Source organism: Anarhichas minor, unplaced genomic scaffold, assembly GCF_050575085.1.
Source record: "Anarhichas minor isolate MPS153535 unplaced genomic scaffold, ASM5057508v1 ptg000012l, whole genome shotgun sequence".
NCBI classification, from domain to species: domain Eukaryota; kingdom Metazoa; phylum Chordata; class Actinopteri; order Perciformes; family Anarhichadidae; genus Anarhichas; species Anarhichas minor.
In genome coordinates, this window is record NW_027466458.1 from 3,082,501 (window position 1) to 3,102,904 (window position 20,404).

At 40.6% G+C, this 20,404-nt stretch overlaps 1 protein-coding gene across 1 annotated transcript in view; it reads left to right on the forward strand.

Moving 5' to 3' along the window:
* The window catches only part of LOC142948315 (alpha-1,6-mannosylglycoprotein 6-beta-N-acetylglucosaminyltransferase B-like), a 99,654-nt gene that overhangs the window by 70,905 nt on the left and 8,345 nt on the right, over positions 1–20,404 (forward strand). Inside the window, exons 9-11 of the mRNA XM_076090274.1 lie at positions 8,453–8,584; positions 14,802–14,935; positions 16,597–16,733. Of these exons, the coding sequence (XP_075946389.1) occupies positions 8,453–8,584; positions 14,802–14,935; positions 16,597–16,733 (403 nt within the window). The remainder of the gene's footprint in view (positions 1–8,452; positions 8,585–14,801; positions 14,936–16,596; positions 16,734–20,404) is intronic.

The following is a 20,404-nucleotide window of genomic DNA, read 5'->3' on the forward strand; positions in this document are numbered from 1 at the left end:
ATTCTTCAGGCAGTAACTTTTTGATGTTACCTGATGCAACACCAAGGCAACATTCCCATGACATTTAGCACTCAGGCTTTTTAGGGTTTCACTATTTAATTTCTGCGTGGCTCCTCTTTGAATTTGTCTACAGTCAACTAGGCTCGTAAACATGTTCACACTTTGCATACCAGGTCTCCATTTTCCCTCAGTTTCGTGCTAAAATCTGCAAAACAATCTAGATGAAAGTTTTATATGTGCAATTCTCTAACCTTCACATGTTTACTATCGTAAAGTGTCACTTGGCTTGACCACTAAGTGATTGCCATAATTTGTTTTTCTGTATTTGTTTTCTTTCCTCGCAGAATGAGTTTGAATGTAATAATACTTTATGAGGTGGAAAATGCGCCATCCAAATTGTTATTTTGGTTCTGAAATTGCAAACAATTTAGATGTCGTGTCAAGTCCAGGGGATTGTTTTAATTAGCTTTGACTTGCTTGAATGAGAAAAGTGTAAAAACGAAGATGTCATCAAAATAAATTGCTTAGCTTTACACATCTAAACATTTTCATCATATTCTGCCCGTCCTCAATTTAATAATAGGAAAATGTGCATTGACTCAACTCAGTACAAAGCTCAAAATAGTAAATATAAAGTGACGGTCACAACAACATCTGGATCTGGATCTGACATCATCACTCTGTTTGGTCTTTATTTTATGGAAGGATAAATACAAAGACTATAAAAGGTATATATCTTAGGATAATTTGTTTAAAAAAAGGTACGATACCCCATTTTATTAGTACCGCGAATTACATTGTTTTGATATGGATTGGAATTATTAGTTTACCATGTTTCTCAGTCGCGTGAAAGAGACAGAAAGGAAAAGCAGTCTGGCAGCGAGAGTAACATTCTTTCGCAAACACCACTTCTACACAACACAGCGCTTCCTTATTAACCTCTCACAGAACTTCATCTGCATTTATTTGTTTTGTAGGTTTTTCTTTTCGAAGCCTCTCGCTGTCTCCCCTTCAACAGTATCACTCTCCACCTAAACTGCTACTAATGGGAGTGCTGTTGTTACAAAAAAAAAGCCTTTTTTCAACTTTCAATGTGCAACTACAACATTCATTTTCAAATACATCACATAAACTCACGTATCGGGGACATCAGATTACTGTATACCATGTAAATCTTTAACGAATACATTTAAACAATCTATTATTAAATTACTTTTACTGATGTTTGAGGTTTTGGCCTTTGTATCATTTCAGTATCGATATCGAGATATTTAGACCGGGTATTGTAGCAGACAACACGAGTGCAGAGCTCGTCACAGTCCCAGCTGCTTCCATCCTCTTTGCACCGTTGCCCCCGTCTCGCCCTCTGTCAGCCAGGACAGTGGGGATGACGTTAGCTGACAGCACTGATTGGAATGCCCTTCAACTTCTCTGTCATGCAGACTAACACACACTTGAATTCTGTGGAAATGCATTTGCACTCACAAACTCTGCCCACACATATAACATGCACAGTTGCACGCATCCCTCCGGCCAGTATGGATCATCTGTTCTCTCACACACACACACACACACACACACACACACACACACAGGAATGGGCAGAGAGGCGTAGACCTATGCATTACATCATAGAATGGGTATAGACCAGAGAGCTGGAGTGAGAAAGCATCAAATATCTGTATTTCTGCTTCACTTAACAAAGACACACACACACACACACACACACACACATACAGTAATAGACCTATGGGCAAAATGACAGAAATGAGCTCTCACACAAGCAATACACTGTGTGTTATTGCTCATATTGTGCTTTTGTGCATCTAATAACCCCCTGCTAAATTGCTCCTTAGGAGATCAACACAGTCATTTGGTATTGAATGGAATAGCTGTATAGGACCATGCACAGGAAAACATAACCAGTAACACACACTCACACAAAGAACAATTGCAAACACATGCATACACAGCATTTCACCGCGATCCTGTTGGTTGTTCACATAAGAAGAGGGTTCAAAGTTTTTGAAGAAATATGTTTTGTAGTTTTGAAATAAAATATTCTTTCAATTTGTGAATTGGTACACTGCTCCCCTGCCGGCCCTCATCCATGTATTCTCATACTCCATGGCAATGAAATGTCTGTGTGTGTGTGTGTGTGTGTGTGTGTGTGTTCATTCTGAGCGCTTGTTGACTCGATGCCAGCCAGGAGACAAGAGAACCTTGGGTAATTGGACTCCTGTGTGGCCCTGCATGGCACTCGAATTGTGTCTGGGATGCCTGCCATCCTGTGTGTGTGTGTGTGCGTGTGCGTGTGCGGTGCGCGTGTGTGTGTGTGTCTTTTTCGAAACTCTGTTTTGGGTATTTTCTGCTTGTCAGCCTTCATACAGTACATTTACAGCAAGGTGTTGATGCGTACAATGTTTATACGGACTACGTGCTGTATGACTCTCTTCTACGTGTCTAAAAAGTTGAGCCACAATCCAACTGGATTTGAATTATATATCCTGATTTTTTTATTGGGTTAAATGCTGTGATCAGTTGACTGACTTTGTATTTGGTTTACCCAACATTCAGTCTTTCAATAACACATTTTAAATATATACATTTGCAAACTATTGCTAAGTTGTCCCAGCATCTGTGTATGTAGGCAAGAGATGCAGCAAACAGTGGTGGGAGCATTCAGATCGATTACTTAGGTATAAGTACTAATACCACACTATGAAAATAAAAGTCCTGCAATCAAGAACCTTACTACAGTAAAAGTATGGAAGTATTATCAGCAAAATTTACTTTAAGTATCAAAAATAAATGTACATGCAGAATAATGCTCCCTGTCCGTGTTATACTGTTATTTATGATGCTTTTGGAGTAATATTACCGCTGCATTTATTCTGCATTTTAGTAGATGTTTATGATTTTAACTATTTATTTCTACTTTTGGGTAGTTTGTGAGACCCACGTATCTCTAAAAAGTGAACTTTTCATGAGCTCAGACAGTCCTGTTTTCAGCAATGCATTTTCCAGCTGAGCCAAGAGGTTGTTTGTTTTTTTTTTTTTTTTTTTTATTTTTTTAAGCTAATTTTGTTAAGAAGTGGGAGAATTTTCGCAACACATAAAGAAAAACCTCTTTTTTCTTTTTACTTCAGTTAAAAAAAAATGAATAATCAGAAGAAGATACATGGCTTTTACTTTACAGGAAGGGTATAACATTTATTAATCTATGAAGTAACTAGTAACTACAGCTGTCAGTCAAATGTAGTGGATTAGAAAGTATATAGTTGCAAAAAAAAAATGGAAATACTCAAGTAAAGTACCTTGAATTTGCCTGTGAACACGTAAACAGGTGTTTACAGTTAATCGGGCTGATGAGACCTCTGCTCAGAACTGTGGACGTGTAGCTTTGTTAAACCCGTTAGGGCGGAACCAATTACACTTTTATCATTCTTATTGGTACATGACGATTTGTGACCTCATAAATTCCCATCAAAGCTCCGGCCCACCTTCAGTCTGAGCAGAGGTCTAATTAGCCTGAATAACTAAACACCTGTGTGGCGGCTCAGAGGCTTTAAGCACAGTACTTAAGTTACTGTCCTTACTTGTAGGTTCGATTCCACCACTGCCATTAACTGAGTATAAAACCACGGCTTCGGAAGGCTGAATATGAACATATGATGATCACTTTGAAAATGTTCTTCAATTCATTTTCAGGTGAAGAATCTCAAAGATTTTCATTAAATAAATGTCTGTAAAGGCCCCATCTATAACCGAATGACATTTGAGCCTGTGACCCACTGATGAAAGTAGTGTTGTTACGGACTGCAACTGATTCATGATCCATGCAAATCCCCTCATGTTTGGCCTGCATGTGAACCGATGGTTACACCTTCAGACCATCGTACTGTGAAATTAAGGTTTACGGATGATCGCTATCAGCCAATATATCGATTGGGAGAAAGGCATTAATGCTTTATAGTCGCCAATCCATGATAATGCTACATTGTGAACAACAAATGTTGTGTTGAAATCAAGCTTCTAGGAATAGTGTCTATTGGCGTATTTACATTTATGCTAAAACATGGAATTACAACTTCCGGGTCCGTCACGTAATGCCATGGGGCCGAAGAGAGCATCCAAATTGAGTTGCTTGCTATTGAAATGTCCTGTACAATGTGCCAGTAGAGGGGTTAATACTATACCAACCGCTATCAAAGGGTGAATTTAATGGCTGTAGGTCAGATATTCACTATCGTTTGATCAGAAAAATTGTCCTTTAGCATTCCTTAACAAAAGAACGAGGAAAAGTTTGACGATTTCAATAGTAAACAACTCATTTTCACTCTTGGCCGATATGCTATGGTTGAACAGCTGAGACGAACGAGAGAAACGCACCGCTGATGGAAAATGAAGAACCAAGGAGCTGCTGTTTTCTCAGCTGTTGGTACAGTCTGTGTTTTTCTTTTTCTTTTTTTTTTCTGTGTATCTTTCTGGTTTTCTTTCGTTTATTCTTTTGAATCCCGGCTAGCATTACTGGAATTATCCAAGCCTTTCCTCACTGGACTCACTGTTCCCGTCCTCTCTGTTATGGCAGACAGACCGACGCACGGAGTGACTGATAGACATCTGCAGGCAAACAAAAGGCCTGACTGAGCTGCAGCACTGCGTAATGAAAATGAATTGTGCATATTATGTTATTGCTTGCAATGAATAACCAGAGATGGAGTCGGGATCATTATGAATTACAGCTTTTTATGCCTCTGCACCGGCGACAGTCGTGGCTGGAGGCATTACCTGATTCTGTTTGTCCGTCCGGTCCATTCTCGTGAACGTGATATCTCAGGAACGCCTGGAAGGAATTTCTTCAAATTTGGCAAAAAAGTCCTCTTGAAGAGAACAGTTTAGCACATAGATATTTTAGTCGAAGTGATTGTGCCAAGGAAGCAAGCCCAGTGTTTTGTCCAAAGCTTTATAAGAAGCTTTATACATCAGTGTAACTTCCCTCATTCTTGACTTAAAGAGTCGGGCTTTAGGACCTAAGGCACATATTCAAATAAAACTTCTGTAACAAGTGTAAATAACACTTTTGAAAGCCTGCTGTTGCCTGTCGTTTCTGAAACATGATTGGTTCTCATTGAATGGACTCTTTGACTAGGCCTCTCTAACTATAAGGGTTCTCTATTATCTATAAGGATGGAGGCAGACATTGTATCGCTAATGGAAATACTAGACTAACGAGGGGCACCACACTCCAGGCAGAGTGCACACTTGAAATCCCATCATGCTACTCCATAATGTGTCACAGGGCTTCAAACCGCAAATAGCGGCTAGCCTCTAAAACGCTCTGATGCAGGCAGCATTACAGATGTGATTTTATAAGCCGCTGAGGGGTGAAATGTGAGAGACGTGGACTTGGGAAACTGTTCGTGAATATTACAGTTTCAATGTGCAAATGGACATGCGAGTATTTTTTGAAGACAATAGTTGCATGTATAATAGTTTGGAAGCGTGACGCACTGTCTATAGCTCACTCTGCACTGCTTTCATACGGCACTTACAGCTGATAACGCCATCCTGACCGACAGTGTTTCCACCAAAGCTTATCCCCCACCCTCTGGTTCCTCCTCGGGTAACCACTGTTAGCCTTGTTCTTGTATTGTTTGCACTGTTAGCGCTGTGAGCACATGTTAGCTGATAGCCGTTAAGAGGAAAAAGATATGCCCCCATTCTCATATTAAGCACCTTTAAACTAAAAACATGATTCTGATGTTCTTATCGACTTTTGACAAAAGTACATTGTTAAAATATATTTCTTTATGCTTTACACAATGAAAAGTTAAACAATTTAGTCGAATTTTAGTCTTGCATTTTTAGATTATTTTTGTCAAGTTGTTTAATCAAGTCTTCACAGTTTGATGTTTAATGCACCTAGATCATTTTAGTTCCAACAATAGTCTAAACTTCCCGGTGCATTCAATTATATCGAAATACACACACATACATATATACTGTATATATACAGAACAAAATGTACCTGGATAACCATTACATTCATAGGCTTACTACTGCTACTGCCTGACTCTGAAAGTTAATTTTTTACAAAGCAATTTGACAAAATGATCTCAACTCAAAAACCACTTACTAGTTTTCAAACACAGCCCACAGTCTTCAGTGGTGAAGACAAAGACATGGAGTTCAAATCTCCGGAAAAAGCTAGCAAGTGGACCTTGAGTTAAGATGACTTAGTCCTATTTCTACGTCGTCATTCATCTTAGTACACCAGACAAAAAACACCCCCTACCCATTACACTGCAGTTATTACAGTAGTACCACATCTTCCACTTCAATCACTCCACCAAGTTATCGTTGTGTTTTCACTGCTGTCTTGCGGTGTTTAGCAGCTGCCAGTAGAGCTCATGTAAGTGCTACCGCGCTACACTATCAACTATCGACTACCAAAAAAACAAAACCTCCCAACATGAAACTAGCACGACAGGATGAAACTCACCGGGGGTACGGATCGCATTACGGTCTCCATTAGCCTTTGGCCTCATCTGTCACAGAAATAAGAGCCAAGTAAGAGCTCGACCACTCACAGGTCAGATATCCAATAGCAGGTCTGTCGGCAGGGTAACAGAGAGGCCCTTATTCGATCAATAACTTGAAACTGAGTCAAACAAGGATGGGAAACTGGACACAGTACATCACACACTTAAATAACATCTCTTCTCTACTTTGTTTTATACTGGTGTGTGTGTATGTGTGCCAACACAGCAGGTATACACACACAAGCGCTTATACAGATAAGCACCTGACAGACACACACACACACTACCTCAACACATCAGTTACTCTGTTTTCTCTCTCTCTCTCTCTGTCCCTCCATCCATTTACCATCTGTTGTTGTTGCTGCTGTAACGTTCAATTCAGCCAAGTCATTACGGATTCAGCTCTTTTCATCCTGTTTGTTTGAATGATATTTTGCCAAAGGCCTCCCCAGTGCACCCTGGCTTGACTTTGATTGAACTCAGCAGAACCCATACGATACCATCTGATCCACAAACACACTTTTAATTCAACTTCCAGTCAAAACCCCTCTTTTTTCTTCCTTCACTCCAGGGAACTAGATTTGTTTTTCTATGATACGACTAACTCTTTCCCAGAGCAAGGGAAGATAAACATGGGCATTTGATTATTTCACATCACCTTGTTCGGTTACTTTGTCACGCAGTCACTCCGATTTTTTGAAGGCCATGCTGCTGGTGGTCTTAATCAGTTTGGCACACAATGCAAAGACTTACCTCAAGCGCGACTACTACAGTTCATCTTGGGTTTGAATTCCTCCTCATGCTGTGCTCCAACTCTGGCCCCATGCAGCCGTCTATACAGTCTGTTTCTCTCACTTGTGTCGCTCAGCGGGTTGAGCTTAACAGCTCCAGGCATAAGGGCTTTGATTTCTTCAAGGGGCATGCATTCTAAAAATATTTACTTCTGGTGCGATTCTCTCAAAAACGTACTTCCCATATTTCTGCCCTAAAGAGATCAGCTGTCAATCAAAAATGATTTTCCTGGAGTTGGCACTCTTTGTCTATTCAGCTACGTATATGCGAGATGTTGACTTGTTATTAAACGTATGTAATAAGCATCAAACTTGGAGCCAGCAAAGTCATAAGTACATCTATTACTCTTACAGTACGATGGTAAGCGAGTTGAACACTAACCCACTACATGTTTTACAAAGCAGCAAAAGGTGATAGTTGCCAGAGCAACAGAAAGAGAGAACAGGCTCATTAAAAGGTTATTATCGTCCATAAAAATGCAGTAGTACGACAACATATCCCTACTTTACAAACTTTAGAGAAAACCATTACGGTATCACATCTCGGGTCTCTATTATAATAAAGATCTCTAACACTGTCAGCACATCTAAATGTAATTGGTGTGAGATTGGCCTTTACCTGATTACTGCCCAGCGGCAGTAATTAGTGACAATGTGGACTGTAAGCTTCCACTCCTGTTAATTAGCTACGAGTCTGTGACTCGACTCATAGTATTAGAGTCCGGGCTGACAAATGACCAGTGATGGAATAATGGACTGGTAGACATTGACTTCCAGCATTATGTGAACATTTGCAGAACTTGCAGAAAAACAATAATAAAGGTCTAATACACGTTTTTATAATACCATAATAAATGCTCCACTGGTAGGTTTTTTACTACATAAAAATACTCCAGAAAAGGGGTAAACTATTAAAAACAGAACGAAGACCTTCTCTTTTCCCTTCCTTTCTGAAACTAAACTGGAATGTTTTCGTCCAAGTCGATAATGAATGCTTGCAGTACAGTCTTTTTGCTCACACTATTTTCGGAGTGAACCTTCTCTCTTCTCTGTCGGTCATGTTTCCCTGCTTGTCTAAACTCTGCGTTTTCTTTTATGTGTGTGTGTGTGCTGCAGGTTCCTCGGTGTGCCCCCAGGCAGAGGCAGTTGCCCGCTGACCGGCCCGCTGCCCTTTGACCTCATCTACACCGACTACCACGGCATGCAGCAGATGAAGCAGCACATGGGGCTCTCGCTCAAGAAACACAAGTTAGTGGGTGTGCATTGTGCTTGTGTGGATTTATATATGTGTGTTTTTTCACTGTATAGGTGCGTTTGTGTGCCTCAGCAAATCCAGGCAGGGGGGTGGATTTAATGGTTGCGTTTATGGATTAATTATTCCCGGTAATAAGCCTCACATGTCTCTGTCCAGATGTCTGATTATAATTCATTCAGCTTGTTAAATTCACACACTGTTTCTGTCAGACGAACACACACACACACACACTTATACATACAGTTAAAGATAACAAAATGCACAATTATTTTGTCTGTTGTGATTTAATGGAACAGCTTCACAATGAACACACACACACACACAAACTGGCACTGGACCACCTGTCAGGCACCATTACTCTTCACAGCAAGAATAATATGAATATCACAAGTAGTACGAGATTGGATGCATGTGGGAAATTGACAACTCAACATGCATGCACATTGGGACACGCGAGTTCGAGCGCGGACCGATTTCCAATCAAACCCCGTTTCCGCAACTTATCGTTGCTATTGTTTTAGTGCACTCAGAGGCTCACTGTCAGCAGCAGGGTGGCGATTAAACACAGAGAGAAGAAGAGACAGGAAGAAGAAAAACAGGAGACATCTGCCTCGTGAGAAAGGAGAAAGATTAGTGAGACTTTAAAAAGAGGTTGTTGTTTTTTCTTGTGCTGTTACCAAAGTGTGCTTAATGGCTTTTGGCATTGCTATAAAGATGGAACAACTTGGAAACTAGGCCATGACTGTCATGAGACCGCAGCAACAAAACAGTAAAGTAGTACCCAATTCATTCGAAAAAAATTACAATAATAACATCAGCTGCACAACCCTGCAGAGCACAGCAATACAAGCTTGTGTTATCTTCAGAGGTCTTCCATGTTGTTTCCTCAGAACATAATATACAAGTCTGAAAGTCCAGCTTGAGCCTTGTCCTCACCAGCCCCTTAAAAACAGCTTGCAGCCACCCCCCTCTGTCCCCCTTACATCTCTCCCTGTCCAATACATTGGCATCTCTGTCTACCTCGCTGTATGTGGTGGCGGCAATTGACATTTTGCTTCCCCCTTGTTCTTGCTACCAGCGTAAAGAAACAACGGTGAAAGATAAAAGGGGGAGAGAGGGCCTGTGTGAGGAGGGGGCCAAGTGAAAGAGAAGAGATAAAACAGTGAAAGTGTGTGGAGAGACGGCAACAGAGGAGAAAAGAGAGAACAGGGGAAAAAGAGATACCACAAAAAAAAAAACAGGAGTGGAAGGTGTCTAGAGTCGACCTGGCACCACATATAAAGGGCCGCTCCACGTATGTATTTTTAAAATCCAATTATGAGAGAGAGAAAAAGCATTACGGGTGGGCTGGGGAGCTATTTCTCCCAGCACACAACCTGTTTTGCTGTCTCTGTCTTTCTCGTGATTTGTTTCTCACAGACACACACACACACACACACACACACACACACACACACACACACACACACACACAATTCCCCCCGACAGGGTGCCAGTCAGCCAACAGTCTGCACCTAATTGCTTGCTGAGGTCAGCAGTCCTCCCACTCCGTCATTACGGCGCGGAGTCTTGATTTCTGCTTTCCCTAACAGAACATGACTTTAAGTGTGTGTAAGAGACGCTCTTTTATTCGCACAGAAAGCTCACGCGGAGGGAATTATCTGAATGTTTGCGGCGATGCGGATTCGAACGAGGAACATCTATCTTTGCTGATTTCAATTATATGAAGAAGGATGCCCACCGGAGATATTCGATTCTTTGGTCAGGTGCAGATTTATTAACGCATTAGAAGCTTCAAAGAATTCCCTCAAATTTACAGTCGGCTGTATGACGTGTCACATAGACCAATCATTTGTATTGATCTACTGTAAAGCAAGAAAAATACACTCCCTTTTTAATTTCCCCTCTCTGGTATATACTTATCATGCCTAACCTCTTCATCCATTTATCTTAACCCAATAATTCCACTATCCCCAGAGGTTTAGGACAGGTAAATTACATACTAATTTGCCTCTCTCTCTTTCTCTCCCTCCCTCTCTCTCTCTTTCTCTCCCTCTCTCTCTCTGTTTCTCCCTCTCTCTCTCCCTCTCTTTCTCTCCATGTTTCTCTCTCTTGTTGAGCCCTCTGGGCTGAAAGGCATTATTAATCAAGTGCTCTGAGCTTGGGGGCCCTTCAGCTCCTTTTAATTACTTTTGTTTTACGTCCCCCCCCCCGACATCCAGAATCATTTATTATGCCCGGACAACACGATGCTGTCCTGTTTTCGGTGTGTTGTTGTGTTTGTGTGATTGTGTGCAGCTGAGGGTGTATCGCTGCACGTAAAGTATGCTGAAAACCGATAGAAGATAGTCTTAACTCACACCCACTCATCTGATAACAGGACTAGCATATGGATTTCCTCAGCAGGTTGAATTTACTGCTCTGATAAAGGCTGATCAGAGAAGATATCCAAGGGAAGGTGATTATGGTAAACGGTCATCTCGCTCAAACTCACGTTAACTCATCAAGAGTATTTCTTTAAGGTGAGATTCTCCACTAAACAGTTGCTGATGTCTTGGGGGTCCTGTTTGCTGCCTCATGTAACAATCATTTTCTGGTGCTTCACTAACAATCCAAATGTTTTAACAATGATGGAAACAAATAAAACACACACACAGACAAAAGAAAAACAGGGTGACGTACAGATCTTAACATAATAAATACGGAAAGTAGAATTACCACCTTGTGGTCGTATGCCTTCGCCAACCAGTCAAGTTGTCAATGTGCAATTGACATAATTAGCATATCAATTCAAGTCAAAAATGTCTTTTGTGAAGTCACAGTGACCCTGACCGTTGTGCCAAATTTGAAGAAATTCCCACAAAGGCAATCCAGAGATATCACGCTCACGAGAATGGGACGGACATCGAGACGTACAACCTGAAAACAAAATGCCCCCGGCCACGGCGGTCCTCGAAGCGGCGCCATAAAAAACAGACAATGATGAAAGTGCTGTTATAATAGTTATGATAGTAATAACACCAAGCAGTTACCGTGATTTAAATCAGTGTTATAACCTAATCTTGGCTCGACCACAGTCATCTATTGATGCTGGCATGGTACTCCTTATCTCCGATAAACAGAACAAGTAATAAGAGGAAACAACCTTGTGTTTGCACAATGAAAGGAGTTGATTTATATTGTTATCGAGTTGACAGAGATCTAAAATTAACCTTGAGATAACAATTGCTTGCACGGCCGTTCTCTACTTCCGTACACCTATTTCTCAACACATACTATAATATATACTGTAGTCTATCAATCAGGGGCACAACCTTTAGGTCTCTGGACAACACTTCAACAGCTCCTCTAACATAATTAATATCTATGTTCCCTTGCATGTTCTTCTTTCCAGCTTTGTGCGCCTGTATCATTCAGGGTTCTCCCCAAACGAACGGTGACACTCCTCAACAGTGTTTCTTCACATGCCTGTGCAACCTGTCTTTGAACAGCGCTCTGTGAGTTACACAAATAGTGGGGTTTATAGTTATTCAAGATAAACAGGAGGAGAGGGGAATTGAGCACACAAAAGATCAGTGCCGAGCCAAAGTAAAAAAAAAAAAAAAAATGGCAATTTTTGTGTGCAAATCCCTGCATAGAAGTGGCAGCTCTCGAAATGAAAAAGAATGAATTCGCTCCACAGCACAACCTTCAGCAAATTTGGTTGCTTTAATTTGTGCACTGTGAAACCGAACCAGACTAAATACAAAACAAAACAAAAGTATAATTTTCTCTTTGATTCCGAGCAGTCAAACAGACTGGCTTTAGAAAGTGCCCTTAGAGTACCATTTACCATTTAACAAACTATTCACACCTTTGAATTAAAGAACACTTGACATGTCTATGTCGACAGGGCATTTATTACCACATAGTATGTTATTAGATGACACCGTATGTAATCGCACACTGTAGCAAATACAACGTTAATACATTCAACGGACATATGGTCAAGTTTGAGGATTTCTTTCTTTATTATATTGCACAATAACCAAATCAAATCAACAGACATTTGAAACTTCAGTGTCATCAGTAAAAGAAAGCATGAGACGCAACAGTGACATTTTTAGTATAAATAGTCTGTCTTAGCTTTATCGTGCCGTTTCTCGAGGCTGCAACTGCTTTTCCTTCAACATCTCGAGGCAAACGAGAGAAAGAGAGACACAGAGATGGAAATAAAGAGAGAGACGGAGGCTAGGTGCGGCGTACAGATGTGGGCTATGTGGGTTTAATGAATGGTCTGCTGGCGAGCATGGTTATCTAAAAAAAAGGAACGCTGATTGGAAATGCTAATTGCTCATTGGGCAAGGTAGAGCAGAATGAATAAAACTGCTTGGTTTTGTCTTACTCCCCTAAAGTTAGAGCTGAAACTCAACTGCGGGTGCCAACACACCACCCTGCCATATTCCCTTCACCCCGGAGGACTGTTCAGCCTTGCTGAGCAGCCGTTTAAACCAGATTAGCCCCATACTCTGATCTCCCGATAGATATGCAGCTCAGCTACTCCTCCGCTTATCCCCTCTTCTTCCACTCCCTTTTGTCCCCCCCCCCCCCCCTTTGGGGGACCTCTTTGCTGTGGACAGAAAAATTTGCTCCATTTCAGAACTGACAATATTTGATAGCGCAGGTTGGAGGTTATTGTTAATAATTCATCGTCAGCTTTCTGTGATCCTTTCAAAATAGACACAACCTTTTCCGCAGAATCTCATCCTTAATGCTTTAAAACAAGGCTGAGCAGATAAGTGCCGTTTTTTGACTCCGTTACTGATAAGAACATGTTTATAAGCTCCTTTGCGACATAAATCACTGTCAATTTATTGGTTTGCCTCTTGGATGCTGCAGTCATCGACAGAAATATCTTGGAAGTGTCAAAGAGGATTTGTTGTGCCACCTTCTCTCTGTCAAGACTGGAGAGCAATATTTTTACACAATGCAATATATAAAGAATCACCCAAGTGTATGGCTGGGCAGCAGATCCCTGCAAATGCAAAGCTAAATGTTATTCTTTGAAATTGTGAACATTGAAAGTGAGGAAGAAATTTTGATCTTGTAAGATGATATTGCTTGTTCAAGAGAATAAGTACCTTTGATGTCGAGAATATGACATCTTATCCCGGTTTTCTAGTGAAGCCAGGAATACAAGAATGTAATAATACATTATATACTGTGGGCAGCATCAACAGACCATACAACAGGATAACAAGACATTATTTAAGTCAGGAGGTAATTGCAACTTCATGTTTCTAATTAGTAGCTAAAGCAAAGATCGGAAATTGCGAACTAAAATACAAGAAGACGCGCAAGGTTGAGGAAAAGTGGCTTCAGTACGCCACTTATTCAAGATATCTAAATATATAAGAATGTTAGCATGTGAAAATAGATACCTCGTGTACAACCGCAGGGCCAGTGGTGTGCCAGGAAACAGTTAAGCGACTTTTTTTAATGATGAATGTCACTGGACTATCTCTGGCTTTCACTCTTTCACACTTACCTATACACACACACACACACACACACACACACACACACACACACAGTTATCTGCCAAGAAAGAGTCTCAGAGCTGGGAAAGTGGACTCTGCCACCTTTAGCTCCTGTTAATCCCCCTGAGCTAACAGACTGGCCAGATTGAATACACTCACTGGTACAGACAAGGGCATCGAGCTTTGTGTGTGTGTGTGTGTGTGTGTGTGTGTGTGTGTGTGTGTGTGTGTGTGTGTGTGTGTGTGTGTGTGTGTGTGTGTGTGTGTGTGTGTGTGTGTGTGTGTGTGTGTGTGTGTGTGTGTGTGTGTGTGTGTGTGTGTGTGTGTGTGTGGACCAATTTGAGTTTTAGACCTCAGAGTGAGGACATTTTAACCGGTCCCCACTTTGTGTGAAGTGTCAGACCTGGTTTTAAGTTTCAAGGTAGAATAATGTACTTAAAAACAAATAAAAGGGCATTTAAGCACTTATTGTTTTATTATTTTGCTTATTTATTATATCGCTTCTTAGTTTATCATCAATTATACATGATAATGATGTATAAACAGGTGTTGGATACAAGATAACACTGTTTAACATAGCTGTAATTACATATGATTACACACATGAAAAAAAATAATTTCCTGATATTTTTTGTACATGGGAGACAATAGGAACATGATGTTTCTAAGTGGTTGTGCTGTGTCTTTACAGATGTCATATCCGAGTGATTGACACGTTCGGGACGGAGCCAGCTTACAATCATGAGGAGTACTCAACGCTGCACGGCTACCGGACCAACTGGGGCTACTGGAACCTCAACGCCAGGCAGTACATGACCATGTTCCGTAAGAACAGAACCTCATGAACAAATTGATTTCATTAGTGTTTCATCTTCTGTAGTGCACTACATATACTGTCAGTATAGTAATGGTTGTGTTACAGTATTGCTAATATTGATTCACACATTTTTTTTTTTAACTTTCATATCATATCTCACACCTACAAGGGTATATTAGGGCTTTTCGAGGTCAAACAAATAAATAAATAAGCCGGGGGAAGGGTGTAAATATTCTGAAAAAGATTAAAGTTGTAAATTTGGTTGTGCCTAAAGTAGTGTTCTGATGGTAAGGATGGCCTCTGAATAAGGCGAAGGTCCAGAAAGATACATATAGGCGTGTTCTTTCATCTTCTTTCTTTGTTCTTTTATTAACACTGATATAATTAACATATTTTGCATTTGGCGGCTCACATTAGTGTTGTTTAACAGTGGCATTTGTGGTATGATGAGGTTGATCCAACCTTCCAAAGTGAAGCCATATGGTTCCTTGACCCATTAGAAACGCACAATTGTTTTGAGTTTTTTCTCCCAAATATATGGCTTTATAATCTCAGTTTGTTTCTCAAAAAATTGTGAGGTTCTTTTCAATCAATCGTGCAAATTCTAAGTTCCTTCTTGAAATTATAACCCCCCCGACTCCGTAATACTTTATTTCATTATTTGTTTTACCAAAAATTGCCTGGATATGCTGTCATACCTATCTTTTCTATAAAACCGAAGCATTTGAACTTAATAACTCGACAAAACATGAAAGTTAAAACTGTCACACAACACACACACGCACACACACACACAGATCTATCACCAGTTTTGACAGTGTTTTCACTTTTTTTGACAGGTCTGGCTGCTTGTTCACATTAATTTGGATAAATGTGTCTAATGCAGCTATTTTCAGCAACACCGCAGCTTCAAGCTGTATCTGTTTTTCATCACATCTGCTTTCCTCTTTCTGATCCATGCTACACAATATGTCTGATCTGGTGTTTTCAAAGCCCTCATTGTTGTCTGTTTCCTCACTGCTCCCGACTGAAACACTGACAACGTAACTCTCTTCTGCTCTCACATTCACTACTTAACATTGTCGCGCTCTTTCAGCTGTAGTTGTGGCACAGCAGAATCCTCATAACGTCAATACGTGGCCCAAATGCAGACGCCAACGTTTCACACTGTCCTAAGCTGACTCGGCCTTAAAAAATGGCTCCATACTCACTACCTGAGAGAGCAGCAGGAGCCATAATTTATTACTTTTATTCATTTTATAAAAATGCACGCGGCAAAAAATTAAAATTTGCATCGACTGTGAGAATGCGATGAAAAGCTGTAAATTCATGAATGTACTTGGTTTTGATTATGTAAAGTTAAAGTCAGTACTTTAAAAACCATTTCAGTACACCTTAGTACTGCCAAACCCATCGCAGCCTCACATAGCCAACAGCAGCTGGCTTTATGACAATCTCTATTAATAATACTTAGGGGGTCGACAATCACCCCGACTCAGCCAGTGAACTGAAGCAAACAAGGATGTTGTGCTGTTTTTCTGTCTTTCTTCACTGTCTCTCTCTAACAACGAAACTTTATTTCTCTCTTTCTGTTTTGTTCTCTCTCTCGCTTCACTACTATCCTGCCTCACCTTACTACTCTCTCTCACACACACACACACACATTCAGCACACACGCCAGACAACTCATTCATGGGCTTCGTTTCGGAGGAGCTGAATGAGACGGAGAAGAGGAGCATCCAGCAGAACAAAGTCAACAACATGGCTGTGGTGTACGGGAAAGAGGCCAGCATGTGGAAGGTACAGGCAACAAATCACTTTTCAATGTTTCCACGGACAAAGTAAAGGAATTTCCTGGAGGGCCACAAAGTATACTATATATATATATATATATATATATATATATATATATATATGTATAGCAATTAAACACAAAAACGCACACTGTACATATATGTAGGCAACTATGACTTTTTATGTATGCATATATAATCATGTACAAGTACAGACATGCACATGTTCTGCAACATCTCATAAATACACACATACTCTGTGTTAAATTAAAAAAAAAAAAAATCTGAATTCTCAACGGCAGTCTCTTTCAACGTAGAAACACACACTCATTCACACACACACACACACACACACACACACACACACACATAATACCCCCCACAATATATTGCAGTGAAAAATACAATGACAGCATTTTGCACACCCCCGTTGCTTTGCACCATCACAGCTCAGCTCCATGCGGCTCAATACATACAATTGTACAGCTTTAATTTAAAGGCAATTTTCCTCTCAAAAGCTGCCTGCTTGTTCCTCTGCATATTGTAGAGAGGCACAGTTGTGCCTCCATTATAAAAATTATTATAAAAGATGTTATTTGCAGCACTTTCCACAGTGTGACTTTTCAATTCTCTGGATTTCTTTATAGCTGTGGCTTGTGAAAGACACGAGCACAGAAGCGAGATCGGGGGGGGGGGGGGGGTGGGCGGTTATAAAAGTACAATAACTTAATCTACAAAAGCTTGGTGAAAAGGCACAACATGTACATTAATGATTAATTTTCTCTGCTCTCTCTTCTTTGTTCTCCACATTGTTCTATTCTAAATGTAAATACATGTCTGATTTCATTTTCTTATCTCTTTCTTTCTTTTGTGGCGAATCCGGCTGGATGCTCACTAGCTTCAGGTAAGAGCCTGCTACTTTCACCACATATTACTATTAAGGCCATCTCACAGCCTACACACATGCATATCTTTTTATCCCCTTCACTTGTCAGAAGGCACAAGGTCAGACACTCATTTCAAATGTATTCTAACTGACAACATACCTCGGAAAATGTGGCCACTGCAGCACTGATGATGGTTTTGGTCTTCTCAAGTGGCTTCCACCTTATTCATAGCTATTATATCAGCATTTTGTGTTTCGCCGACTGCAAATGAGAAGCTTGATTTTGTCTACCTCTGTCTGAAATCAAGGACCCATTGTTTCCTTAATTCACAAGAATATTGTGCGGACAGTTCTTTGTTAACAACATACTTGACATGCGAGAAAGGAAAGCTTGAAGGGGTGTGTCAACAGTAAGGAGGGTGAGGCTCATCAAATTGACCCGTTTACAGCTGACGTCATGATTACATCAGGGTTTCAGCTGGAGGCCAAACAAAGGAAAGACTGGAGGCAAACACAAATCACCTTTAGAGTAGTAGGCTAAAGTTACACATCCAAAATGTCATCTTGCTGTGGTGCTGGATGCTAGAATCAATATTGCATACATTTGAGATGGTAAATTCTGATCCGAGGCTCAAGGGAGCTACAATATCTGTAAAATGTTTCAGAGATGGAGAGAAAATGTTGCAAATAGTTTAGCTTAGCCTTCCACGAACCTCATCCTCCATCACGGCTGCTGCACCTCAGCAGGCTAAATCATTATAGAGATTGAGAGATGGTCCGCACCGGGACGTATTCTCTGTAACCAGTGTAGGATGAAAGCATGTTGGAATTAGCAAGATAACTCATTGGCTGGCTAGCTAGCTTGCTAGTTCCACCATGCTTTCATGCAACACCGGTTAATGAAAATGTTTCAAACATAGTTGTCACTTATCTGGCGTGAACCATGTGCTTTCCTACACTGAGACAAGAGTGTGTGGATGAAGCATTAAATTAATAAAATTGTACAAATCTGGCTACCTATTTAGCTACCTTGCTAATTACACCCTGCTTTCATGCTACACTGGTTAACGTTACAAATAATGAGCCCAACTGTGGGCTGGTGGACAGTGAGTGACTCTACACATTGAGATAAACTCGTATTTTCTATAGCCATTATAAAAAACAAGCCAACTAAACTTGCTAGCCAGCATATAACGTGCTCAGATAATTATTCCGCATCCACCTACGTTCCGCCAACAAAAATCCTTCATCATGTTTACGAACAGAGAAGGGGTATAAAAGCTTCCTTTTTATCATCGTACCCTTTCGTGCAAAAATAACTCAACATGTTAATATTTTTTTTTTACTACATTTCAAGAAATGAGGTGAGGGACTAAAACCAGCACAGCAGAACATACTTATTAGACCTAATCCAATGCAAGTCGAGAGAGTTAGCTCGGACACACACGGAGAGAGATAGCTGCAAGTGCAGGTTATGGAATCTGCACTCCTCCACACCCGTTTTTTTCCTTCTGCTAATTCATGTTGTCTGCTGCACTTACCGCTTGAACTAATCTCCTAATTGGCTGAGAAAATCCTCACAGAGGAAGCTATCGATCGCTACAGCCTCCAATTAGGACTGGGGGGGGGGGGGGGGGGAGACACCAGAGACCAGAGTACAGGGATACAGTAAGCTCCTCAACACCAGGCAGCCGAGTCAATACTCTGGCCCAGGGTCACGCTCCATTTACATGATTCAGTTTTGTTTGTTAACTGATTAGCTGGTTGGTTTTTGCTCTTCCAATCAGCAATGCTCATCCTTGACTTTCTACTAATAATGAGTAGAGATGAATGCAGAGCTATGAGTAAGAGAAAGTAATGCTTGTATTGCACCTCTCACACCCAAACAAGACCTAGCACAATGATTTTGCAAAGGAGATACCTATCTGCTGAACCCTGCACTGAGTTCAATGACATTTTATTTAATTTTTTTAGTGAGTAGCCTGTCGATTTCACAAATGTTATTCAGATATTCAGGGTCAAGCATGTGCAGGGAAGACTCTCACTAGGTAATAGAATAAGCAGCCTCCAACCATCCAATGTGTATCCACTGTGTCCAAAGGTGTCTTTAAAATTAATACCAGTGAGAAAACAGGGGAGTAGTTGCGGTAGTAAAGAGTGGTTCCGGGATAAGAAAGAAGTATTTTTCATTTATGTGAGTGTTTATCATTCACAGCCTGCAGCTGTTAGTTTCTCCTCTGTATCTCTCTCTGAAGTCTATATCAGTTGGAATTGTTTTCTGGTTGGACTGCCACACTCAGTAGATGGAACAAGGACATCTAAATACAAACATGCCTAACAATTTGAGTAAGCCACATCCACACACACAGTTGGGCCAATGTTTTCTTTCGGATTATGTTGGTTGTCAGAGCATTTTGCGGGACGTAAAAGAGATTTGATCGCCGTTTCAATGCGCAGCGCGGGAAATCATGTAGTATTTGTTCACGTCTGACAGAAACAGAATAAGAAACAGAAAAATGTCAATAAGAACAACTAAATGATGAGTTTGGCGGGTGTGGTTTAACCTGCTGAGATTTCCCCAGATCTGTTGTTCTCCAAGTGAAAAGGGAGGAAAATAAAGCATTTTGGTGTTGTCCTGTTTCCTGTGAAAAATGACCTGAAAACTCTATTATACACACAAGTTGTGTTCATATTTAAAAGGTGATTTTTTTTTTGTTTTAAAGATGTATTCACACACATGCAGTCTTTTTAGACAAACATGGATGTACTGTACAAACAAAGTCTGACAGCTACGCACA